Genomic DNA, 12,600 nt, shown 5'->3' with positions numbered 1-12,600 from the left:
ACAACCATAAGACTAGAGCGACCGGGTTTATTGACAAATAGTGGTTTTCTAATACAACATTTAGAATGAAAGATACGATAATAATAATAATAATATCTCCACAGAAAGCGTAAAGTGAAATTACGTAGCCCATCTGCTTTTGTACTATATAAATGTGTGAATACATTCTTTTTTTTTTTTGACTAATTAAAATCTAGGTATCGTCAGGCACGTGCAGATACCACTTTACTTAAACCCGAGAAATAGGATTTCTCCCTTTCGGTCATAACCTCAAAGTGCAGCGGCTGTCTGCAGAAGTTACATTCTGCGGTAGAATGAGGTTTTAATTCCAAGCCGACCTCCTTCCAGGTGATCAGGAGCTTCTCTGCATGAAGATAGATATTTTAAAACGTTAGTATAGTGAACAAAAGCAGTACATCAACATACGCGAGTTGAAGGGCTGTATCAGACCTAGATTGCTATCATGGGACGTTTAGGGACAGGAAGTATTCTGGAGAAACAGACGATTGCAAAAAGCATTTGTGGTTCATTCGCCGACAGTTTAGGAATGAGGAAGCCAGATCCGTTATCATGCTTACACAATCAGGTGTAAACACAACAGGGAGGGCTGTGGTTTCAGCTCCCTTGGTGGACTATTCATTATGAAGGACCAACACAGGCAGGTTTCTCCAGCAAGAAGTATAGTTCAAAGGTTAATAGACCTTGGAGAAGCCTTGGAGATTTAAGTATAGATCGTACAGGGCCAGCCAAGTTCTTCTTGCAGCAGGTGCTCACCAGTGTTGAACCGTCATAATATACAGTGATGACAGAGTACAGGTTTAAGGGTAAATAAATGGTTTAAGCTTCTAGATGTTGATTGACTACAAAAAAAACCAACCCCTGCAAGAAAACTGCCCTTTTTCTACATTTGGGGAATTACCAAAAATGAACAGTTCCCATAGGTCTATGTGTCTGATTTACTGAAAATGGCTACAGAATCAAACCACAATCAGTTTTAATGCTCAGAAAGAAATCTTACCCAGGAAATAGGCCATCATTTGAGGGTTGTGGTGAGGGGTGGGTGCAATCCTTAAAAGTTCTTCTCCACGTGGAACGGTGGGATAGTTAATGGCTTGAACATATATATCATATTTGCTCATCAATTTATCGCAGATTTCGGTATTTTTGGCAGCATCTGCAACCTAGAAGAAAAAGCTAAACATTACAAACACGCCACTGCTTGGATATCGGAGAGTTTGTGTGAAGGCCAAAATATTTGCTTTTATCCATTTCAGCCCTTTAACATACACATGTCCCACGCAACAAAATTATCGACATAATTGGAGGGCCAACACCAGCTGCTATAAAAAGTGGGTATTTGTGATAGAATTCTACACACTTACCAACAATTACATTACATTTCATTGATCTTAACACCTGAATTGGGCACTGGATGGAATGACCGATTTTGCCTCGTTATTGACAGATCTAAAGTGGAACTTTTTACATAAGGAGCTTGAGAAAACAAACTTACTCTGATTGGGATTATGTGGCTTGGGCAGTGCACCACCGGGAGACCAGCATCCATAAGCATCTGTCTCAGCAGTTTAACGTTCCGCTGGTGCTGCCGACGGAGAGCCTGACCTTCTTCGCTCTTCAAGGTCTTCACAGATGCAATGGCACCAGAAAGAAGCATGGGTGGTAAGGACGTGGTGAAGATGAAGCCTGCGGCATAGGATCGCACAGTGTCTATCAAACCATTGGTGCTTGCAACGTATCCCCCGACGCAGCCGAATGCCTTCCCTGGTAAAAGCAGAAAGGAACTTTAGTATACTCAGAAACTGTTAATATGTGCATTAATACATGCAGCAATGTGCTAAAGATCATTCTGAAAGTCTTGTGTGTATGTGGCCCTCAAGGGATGGAGTATGGAGTACTGCCGAGGTAAAAAGATGGACAGCACTAAAATGTGTATGACACATTCAAATTTCATTCTTTCACATATGCAGAGGAAATAAGATTCTGTAATTGGATTAAACGCTCTCCTGCCAACATACATTGAATGCAATCATCATTATCTATGGATGGAATTCGCAGCAGAGCACCTCCTTCAACAAGCCCCGAAAAGTACTGAACCAGTCACAACGTTTTAATAGACTAGGTTAAGGTTTGCTCATACCTAGAGTGCCTGAAATGATGTCCATTTTATTCATGACACCATCTCGATCTCCTATCCCACCCCCTCTTGCACCATATAATCCGACAGCGTGAACTTCATCAACAAATGTAATCGCTCCGTATTCGTGGGCCACGTCGCACATTTCCTCCAGAGGACAGACGGCACCTGTAAGAGGTCAACAGCTCAGACATTTTTATTGTGCAATGAAGCAATATACTCAAGTAATCAAATAAAGATGGCAAGGTGGGTGTACACAACAATAGAACAGACGGCATTGTTTAAAACCTACAGTCCACGCCTCACCTATTCTGACTTTTAAAACTGTGAAGTAGTTGGGATATTAAGAACCAGCAATTTTTATCTCCCTCACTAACACAAAATCTTTTCATAATTTTGGATTCCATGAAATTTACTGAGGATTGTTTTTTTTTTTTTTAGCCCCTTAAATCAAGGAGCTTGGAACTACTGAGTCTTTTAATACTTCATGTAATGAATGTTAATTAATGTTAATAAGGGTACTTGCAAAGAGAACAGACATTCAGACGGTAATGTTGTATTAGATTATGGGAAGCCAACATGTTCTAGTTTATCTGAACTTAATCTACAAATCTTTGTAACAGATATTATTCTATTTTCTTTTCCTTCTTCTTGCTTAAGAAAAAAGCACTTACCATCCATGGAATGGACTGTTTCGAAGGCCACAATCTTGGGGGTGGACGGATTAGAGTTCTTCAGAAGGTCACGGAGATGGCCCACGTCATTGTGACGAAAGACATATTTGGGCACCTTGCTGTTGCGGATCCCTTGAATCATTGAGGCATGGTTCCCAGCATCAGAGTATATCTCACATCCTGCATTTAGTAGGTCAAGACAATGCGATGATTAAAAAGAAAATGCTCATTTATTACAAAAAATGTTACAGTAAAGCTTTAGAGAACACTTTATATAAAGCAGACTTACTTTGAATTATTTCCATAAATCTTCATCCCAGGTATAAATTATATTTAACCCCTTAACGACAAAGCCTGTACATGTACGGGCTCAAAACACATTGTTTTCAATGGGTTTAGGGACCGCCCATTGTCCTTAAGGGGTTAAAGATGCCCATTGCACCCATTAAGAAGAAAGCTAAGTAGCAGTGTCTTGGTGATACATCACTAGTATTAGGTTATCAATCATTCAGTAAAGGGGTCTTTGCGAGGCGAGTATAGTAAATTAAATTCCAAATTTCAATTCTACAGCTATTTATTTTTTTTCTTTATTACCCGGCCCCTGCCCCCTTAGATTAGATGTTGAAGACCACAAAGCACAAATGCATTCACTTTCTGGAATGTCGAGACAAAAGTTATAGAAGACATACAAATACACCCCTAAGATATAAGTTCTTTTGAACCAGGATGCGGAAACAAGGAAATCAATTTATGATATGTAGGTAGAGAATAAAATGGAAAGCACCGCAGTTAACAAATAAGGAAAATTAAATAACTAAAAATAGCAGAACACAACAGGGAACTTCAAACTTCCTTGTTCCGCAAGCAAGTTTACCAATGCTGAGTATTTACATAACGTTGGCCCCATATGTAATAAGAGACACACCTTGTGAAGTTTAGCAACTAAAGCCAACGTAACATATGTACCCACTATGGTAAATCGCCTAGAAATATTCCTGAAACACAATCAAAACAGTTTGTTGTTGGATCTAACAACCCAGTCCTTAACTGACCCGATAATTATGATTCGTTTTGATCAAGAGATCTTTTTTTTTTTATTACCTGGTAACATTTTGGCCAGAGTGAAAAGTGTGGAATCGTTTGCCACAAAGCATGAAGAAAACAACAAGGCTGCATCTTTCCCGTGAAGATCGGCCAATTCGCGTTCTAGATCCACATGAAATTTACTTGTCCCGGAGATGTTCCTGGTTCCACCAGCTCCTGCTCCGTGGTTCTTTAGTGTTTCCCTACACAAAAAACATTTATATTTGCAATTATAATTTTCAACACACATCTTTCTTTGTGTCAGACAATATAAATTAAAACAAAAGGGGGGAAAAAAATACTGCTTGGGTTCCTCCATCACCCTAGTTGTTCCAGTACGCAAGTCTGTAGGGGCTAAACCTGCACCTCCTTCTCATTCTGATTTACTCAGAACTGGTTTTAATAGGAAGCCACATCGTGTTTCAGACGAGTTGAAATATGAGAGGGCATTGAGAGAACGCCGGCAAAGCAGTGACCGAGATTACAAAGCAAATCTCATAGTGAAAGGCAATGCTTTGTAGAATTAGGCCACCTATTCCATTACTCACGTGGACGGAAAGGACTACATTTAGGTCAGAAAATAATGCTGGAGTTATGTCACGTTGACTCATACACAATGTTAACACCGTTAATCACAAGAACGCAAAAGATCGCACTAAGCCTCTGGAACTGGTAGCCACTAAACAATGCAAATGGAATATTTGGCGCTGTCCGGCTTAGCGAATAAAACATGTAGCTAAGTAACAAAGTTCACATCTGCTTTGTTTCCCTAGACAAACGGTATATATATATAAAAAATAATCACAAACGCAAGAAGTTACAGTGTTACAGAAACACTTACATAACAGCTTCGACAACTTTAGGGTGCCGGCTCATTCCAAGGTAGTCGTTGGAACACCAGACGGAGACGGTTTTCTTACTGGTCAAAGTGTCAGAATAGTCGTCGGCCATCGGAAAGACCTGCGCGCGTCGATTCACAGTTTTGAAGACCCTGTATGTATGGTCACTTTTTTTCTCTTCGATTTTCTTCTCGAAGAACTTGTCGTACTGGAACGTGCGTACAGCTGGAATACGGGGGGGGGATAAGTATTATGAATGACAAAAGCAAGAGTCACCTTAAGTATTTAACGTCACTAAAGATAACTAAAAGCGACAAGACTGTTAGTTGGAAGTTGCAGAGTGGAAGTTTCTGGAGATACCCTAAGAACACGACCCTTTTTCTTTTTTTTCCTCTAGAAGCACCGAAGACATGTAAGATGAGAAGCACTCAAGACATGCAAGCTTCCACATCATTAGGACAGCTTAATTAGGTACAAGCAAGCAAAGCCAGTAGGGAAGGATGACCCAGTAAGATAGGAAAATCTGGAATATTTAATTACAGACTTCCATCTAATTACAGTCAGGTTTCATTGACATTAATTAATTAGCGAAGCAGTGATGCAACGCACGAGGCGTAAACGCCCTTTAGTAGACAGAGAGACAGAATATAAGATATGTAATATTTACATTTGGGCATGTTATCCTGAAGAAGGTGGGAGACCAGCTCGGGCTTCTGACTTAGCACCTTCTCTTGGAATTTCTCCAGCACGTTAATCTTCTTATGCACGTTGGCCGTCCCTGCTCCAGACTCTTGTGCCGGATCGCCGAAATCTAAGGAACAAGCAAAAACAAACAAACACTTTTATAGGACGCCGTTTGTATAATTAAATATCACCTATATAAAATCCAGGGATCTCGTGGTCTATTTCTACGGCATTAACAGCTAGTAAAAACAAACCGATATAACCACAAGACACTAAACACCTAGATTGCCCCATATCCTCACAATAAATTCGCTTATAAATTCAAAAATACTTTAAAAAAAAAAAAACAAGTTTAATACATTTTATTGGCCTATAAATAGGAAGCGCTGATGCAATGTTAATTTCTTGAGAACCTATGTCACAATTTCCCTGTAACAAAGGAGTGATTCAACCTACGATACGTGTAACATGTTGTAACACACAATAGACTTTCTGTATCCTCCTTAGACTAAAATATAATTTGGGTTCTTAAAATATTATCACAAGAAAGCCTGTAATCTGCCCCATCACATTAGTCGTGTCTTTACCTTGAAGCGATCGTGGTTTTTTTACCACCTCCTCTAAAGGACATAAAGATCTTAATGACTGTAAAATACAGGCCTTAGGATAAAGACACGTAGCAACGAATTCGAAAGCAGACGCCGGGTATGTGTGACGCTGGGTTCTAAGAGCTAGAGTCAAGCAAATGAGATGTTCCACTTACTCTGCTGAACTTACCACTGATGACTTAAAATGCTCAAAGCCTACTAAGAAAATGCTTAGCCATCACCTTTGTTGAGCTATATTATTTCAAGTGACTCAAAGGTTTATTCACTAAAGGGAAAGGAGTTTGCAGGAGAGTTTTGGTTAACCTTGAAGACTTCACTTTGGATTATGAAGGGCGGGATTATTAAATTTCCTCAGTGTACCTCACCCACTGACCAAGTTCAGTCCTTCTTGCTGGATAAACGCATCAGTTTTGGCCCTTCATTATGCATAGTAAGTTAAGAACATAACTCTCCGGCAAGCTCTCCAGCCAACTCGCCCTTTAGTGGACCCAACACATTGGACCCCAAGAGGTGGTTGCCGTAGGGTTTGCTCTTATACATATAGTTAACATAAAGTTAAAAGTCCTATACTATATGTTGCTCCTATGCATTTAAAAACCATGAATGGAGTGAGACTTGAGTGATGATTTGTCTAGGTGGAAGACCTTTATCAAACAGCACAGCTGAACGGTTTTGCAAAATGCTGACCAGAATAAAATTTACGCTCCACCGATTAAAGTTTTGCCTGACCAACAGCTCCACCAACATGTGGATTTCATTTAAAAATCTCCAACCAACCTATTATTTACAGCACACAACATACCTTTCCTCATCGTCTGCATTTCACGCACATCCTCTTGTAACGCAAGGCTGGCCTTCCGGAAGACGCTGCTTTTTTCGTGGCCCATCTCGGCTGCTAGAAAAGGGCACTTAGACGCGGCCTGGGCGCTCGCGGGTCCCGCGTGATCTGCTGGCGGCTGGATGTTGGCATTAGGCAGCTCTGAAAGAATAATTTGTTTATTTTGTTAGCACGCCACGTTTAGTGAAAGCAACCAAAGCACAAAGCGATAAGTTTATAGGAGCTGCGCACGTCTGCGTATACAGCGTTGGATTTTTGTCGTTTTAACAAAAGCAAATATTTTGCCCCAAAAGGGAGGCCTCTTCGATATTTAAATATGAGTAGGATAGTATGATATCTATGTTTATACAAAAACGTACACATCCTGTATTGTGATTACAGACAAAATAACATGTATAATGTCAGAACAAACAAGGGAAGGCGTAGTTTAAAAGATTTTGCAAACAAGGGTCATGAGGAAAGCCACATTTCCCAAATATTTTTTTTTTTTATTTTTTTTTAAACACAAGTAACAGTTTCTATACCGATTACAACATTGACGTTGCTCCAATATACAGCTTGCAATATGTTCCTTATAACTGAAATCTGTTTGCGCTGCAGTATCATAACGTCGTTAACGGCAGTCACCACAGTCCATAACTAGGTGTTAAAATCCCAATTTCCTCCCCAATTGTACTTCTCCCTCTGCAACACGTCTGCTATATTATCTCACCCGTCTAAAACTTTCATTAGAACAGATCAGAGACGAGGCGGATCAGCATGGATTCATTGCAGACGTTTTATTTACTTTATTAAATAAATATAATCTGTTAATTATTCCAAGCCAAAAAACTGGGTTGACCTGAAGCTCCGTCACGTTGCCTCAGCAGTCTCCCTGTTTACTTTATTAGAGCTCAAGGGTTTTATTTGTTACGGGTAAAGTTCAGAAATCGAGTTAGCACAGCTATTGAAAATGATAAACCCATTCGCCTGCTTAGATAATCTGGATAAGAATGGAACGAAGCACTGGATGGGCAACAGAGTTGGTATCCTGGTAGAGGAAGAGTTAAAGGGTAACTAATTGCCCTGAGAGGCTGCTTTCAGCCACACCTCGCTGGGTGTAAAATGAGCTGAGCCCTCACCTTTCCTCTAGTTTCAAGGGTTTTATTCTCTACGGAACTTGATTCACCTCTCAGAAAACACAAGTGACCTTGCAAGGTTGGAATGAACTATCAGGCCTCTACAGAGACATTTCACATCAACATGATACGGGCGCCATCAAACATAAACCCGGTCCTCTTAACCGTTTATTCCCAATGTCCCCAGCACCCGATTCATTTAACCAATGAAACGGACCTGCTGATTGGACAATTCCACCGGTTGCCGTGGCAATCATTTTACTCTTCAAACTTTTAACCAGATTTGCAGTCTTTACCTTTGGTTACGAAATAAAACATTTTACCAAATCTTCTTTTGTGGAATTTACGGTGTTTTTACCCGTCTTTAAGTACCGATAAAATAAATACATTTATATATATATATCATTTTTATATATACAAACAAAACCCACATACATAACACAATAAACTGATTACAAAAAAGGAAATAATAATAATAATAATATTAGACACAGAATAATAATACACAAAGGCGGCTTTTATTTGGCGCCAGCCTGGTCGAGCACAACTCAGCGGGGAGTAACTATTTTGCTTGTCTGCTACTCCTAGTTTGTACTAAAGGAGTGTCTTTTTAGCAGTTTTTCTTCAATTATTTGGATTATTTTTATCCTATATTCATTATTATAATTATTTGAATATATATATATATATATATATATATATTTATATATACACACATATATTGTTTTGTGTATCATTATTCTGTCTATTTACTTCCTTGTAATCAGTTTATTGTATTATGTATGTGGTTTTTTTTATATACATTAAATTTATTTTTACATTTTTTTGTTTTGCTTTTATAGGTTCTCCCCATCTCTTAGGGAGTTTCCTATTGTCAGGATTAGCCGCTTTGCTCTATATTGGTCGTTATCCATCTTTAAAGATCAAATTTCCTCCCTTTATATGGTTGGTAATTATAAAAATGTATTTCTTCACATCTAATAATTGATTAGTAATAAATCATTGGGTGTTTTGTTCACGAATAAAGCCGTATCTTTTTTTTCCAGCAGTCTGTTCGCCTTCGTTCTAGAAGGCAGACGATTGACTCGGATTGAAAAGTTTTTTTGTGCTTTTATTCATAAGCCAAGTCTATTAAATATTTTAAGGCAATTTGTGCTTTACTGAAACACTACACTAGACTGGTAATGTCTTGGGGCAAAATTCTAACAATAATTGGGGGGTTTTGCCTTCTTTTGGAAAGATGGGTAGTAGGGTTGAACTTGATGGACAAAGGTCTTTTTTCAACCTGAATTACTATGTTACTATCTTGAACCTGCAAACATCTGTCCTATTGAAACATAAAACCTACAAATGTTTCTCGTTCTGTAGCTAGAAGCCTCCTACCCTATAAATTTGCAGCAGAGGCTATAAAAACAGTATTATCTCTGTGTTAACAGTTATTAATCCAATCCAAAATAACCCAAGGTTGGTCTAATCTGTACTTTACAGAGCAGAACATGAAAAGTTCAAGGCTTTGGGTTTTGAAAATCAAAGATAAAACACAGAATTGATTGTACAAAGTCAGGGTCATTTTCACACCCCAGCTGTCCACAAAAGTTAAAAGTCAACGATTCTAGTGGATAGTGGGAGTTGCAGTCCCAACGTAGATAAAGCAGCCCTGCCAATGAACGAGAACATTCCCTACAGGATGAGGGCAGAAGCTATCAGTAATTTACAGAACGGTCCAAGGCTCAACGTCGAAAGGGCAACAGAAAAAAAAAGTTACTGGAAAGCAAAACAATTTCCTGTCATTTTTATTATGGCTCCATGATGATAAATCGCAAGCAATCATGATACTTATTCTCCTATCTGTTAGTGATACCAGCTATTCTTTCAATGCCCAAAAGCGATTGCCAGCCTGTGGGCCCAGAACTCTAGTAGGTCTTTCGGTGAAATCCCAGAGTCCATCAGCAGGTCCCTATAACTTTCACAATCACTTTGAAGCAGTACCCAAAATGATTAATTTATCTGTGATCATCTTTAGAGAGGCATTAGTACAGAATATGCACTGAAAGGATCACTAAAGGTTAATTGTTGCACAATATATTTGTTCATCTCTGTGTGTAAAATTATATTATCATTACTCGTTTCTGGATTAACTCCCCCAATTTTCTTGCGTGACGCTGTCCAAGAGGAGTTCCCTAATGTAGCAATAGGTGAGGATCAAAAACAACCTGTGTCCTTTAAGAGCTTAAGACACCAGGCGATAACTTTTATTAAATATTAAAATAAACAACAACCCTACAATCATGTAATAGACAGGCAGGCTACTCAACAAAACTCTATAGATTCCTCTGTATAAAACATTCCAAGGTCCCATTAGCATTGCAGAAGCAATATTGGATATTTTAAATAAAAATATTTTCAAAAAGAAAATAAACTCAGTAGCAGGTGAAAGGAGGCTGAAAGCGCGCCCCACACCCATTTCACCCGTATAGATTCTGGTTAGCAATAGGCGGAGGAAAGAAGGATTAGAGAATGATAACAGAGATATATGTGTGGGGGCAGTTTAAGCTATCCAAAGCACTACAGGGAGGAAAATATGGTCATACAATATTAGTAGAGAGAAACTTCCAGAATGGAGTACAGATCAAAACCTTACTCTTGGCATCGGAAGACGTCTCCTTGACCTCCTGGCGATGCACAGCGGAGGTGCTCAACGGGGCGCTTGACAATGGCTTGGAACTCATCATCACAGGGCAGTTCTGTGCGTACGTAGTCAGCGACTTGCCAGCTTTCTGCAGGAAGGTCTGAGAAACCCTGGCGAGGAAAGGACAGCGACGGACGATGGTCTCCATTCTGATCCAACGAGTTTCTGTAACAAAAGAGAGGAAAACTGGGTATTACAAAAAGTATCAGGCCTTAAGAGGACATGGGGGGGGTTATACCGACTCGTTGACAGATTACTAGTCGCTCAAATCAACAATTTCAGTACTTTGTGAAACGATAATAATGGATCAAGACTCAACATACTGCCATTTAACTAACGATTACATTTTTATTCCGGAAAATAATAATTATAGTATGTAATATTGGCAAAGTCACCTGACTTGCCCTTACAATGTATGTAAATAATATTTAGTCCTTCGACACAGGTGGAAATTGTGAACACATGTATATATATATATATATATATATATATATATATTTCTAAAAAAGTCTGTAAAAAGAAAAGTAGGGAGAAAAATGGAAAGTTCCATATATATTATAAAATATAACTATATATATATATATATAACTATATATATATATATATATATATATATATATATATATACATATACATACATATATATATACACATATATATATATATATAGTTATATACTGAGTTGTTCAGAATAAAATTATTATTATTGTGAACACTTATAGACACACTACTAATACACATAACTTGTCTTATTATTAATGCGAATTGCTCAGCGCTCTCACACAGGACGGTATATAGTTGTGCTTCCCCTGCCGTAAATCCCGGAGAAACTTACTCGCAAAGGTGATGACAGCCAGCTGATGTAACTGAACGATGGTCCTCCGGTCCGATCTCAGTACTGCCCGAGCTCACGGCAATGTCACCTGGTAATGAAAGGTCTTCCGGCCGATGTCTTCCCAGACGGTAGAAAGGCTCTGTCCCTCTATTGGCTACAATGAAAGTCCTTCCCTCGTAACCGGCCAATCCTGAGGCTCGCTGCTGTTGCGAAACGAGGTGATCCCGCCCATTTACCGTGACCATTTTTTTCTGAGTTATGCACGCGATTGGAGACGTCATTGAGTCCCCCTGTCCACGCCCCCCTCTCCTTCCCACACGTACTACTGGAAGAGGGGGGTTAAAGACCCGGTAGCGTCTGAGGACCCTGACTGAGGAAGGGCTCTTCAAGTGCCAGCCTCTTGTTGTAGCAATGCCTTGGTGTAATGTACCCAGGGGCCAAGGGCTTCGCAATTCTTGTAAGGGGCCACAATTTATGGATATCCCAGGCTGAGCACAGATATCTCTATTAAAAATGAAGTTTTAGGGCAAGAACACAGAATTCTTGACCTGTTTTGAAGCCCCCAAGAAGTAGAGGAGTGCAGCCCTGGTATGGAGTATAGCAGGTGTGGAGGATGTAGGGGGGTGGAAACGTTGGCATTACTGACATCTTTGGGGCAAGAGGGATAGATGCCTGTGGCACCGCAATCTGCCTGGCAACAGTGCCCCTGCGTGGCCCCCCGATTCTTATGAGGTTGCAGGACAGGACCTCTGAGCGAGTCCCAGGTGCCAAGAGCCCGAGTTACTACCGCAGACTTATGGCTCACCTTCCTAACAAATGCACACGAGACAGACCACTCCTAACCGATATTTAGTCAGCTGCGTTAGAAATATAGAATTTTTGTAAACCTTGATAATCAGGTATTCATTCTAATTATATGTGTCCACTAAAGGCGAGCTACAAAAGTATTAATAGTACCACATATTCTAATGCTTAAAGTGACAATAAAAGTCTATAGGAACTTGCCAAAAGTTGTAAGAAGCTCGGACTGCGGAGGAGGCAGTGTGTTTCAGCTTTGATGCTGCAGCTTCTGCTACA

The 12,600-nt window shown here is 39.6% G+C and overlaps 1 protein-coding gene across 1 annotated transcript; it reads right to left on the bottom strand.

Moving 5' to 3' along the window:
- Positions 1–165: 165 nt before the first annotated feature.
- On the bottom strand, positions 166–11,662 carry ALAS1 (5'-aminolevulinate synthase 1). The gene is made up of 11 exons (XM_053468760.1): positions 11,524–11,662; positions 10,641–10,853; positions 6,846–7,022; positions 5,419–5,562; positions 4,754–4,976; positions 3,931–4,115; positions 2,830–3,009; positions 2,159–2,323; positions 1,514–1,782; positions 1,019–1,181; positions 166–364 (listed from the first exon to the last, which is right to left on the bottom strand). Exons 2-11 carry the CDS (start codon positions 10,834–10,836, stop codon positions 204–206), a joined length of 1,863 nt encoding a protein of 620 aa, XP_053324735.1. The 5' UTR covers positions 10,837–10,853; positions 11,524–11,662; the 3' UTR covers positions 166–203.
- Between the last annotated feature and the right edge of the window lie 938 nt (positions 11,663–12,600).

This window comes from Spea bombifrons, chromosome 6, assembly GCF_027358695.1.
Source record: "Spea bombifrons isolate aSpeBom1 chromosome 6, aSpeBom1.2.pri, whole genome shotgun sequence".
Lineage (NCBI taxonomy): Eukaryota > Metazoa > Chordata > Amphibia > Anura > Pelobatidae > Spea > Spea bombifrons.
This window is presented reverse-complemented; position numbering and strand designations above follow the sequence as displayed.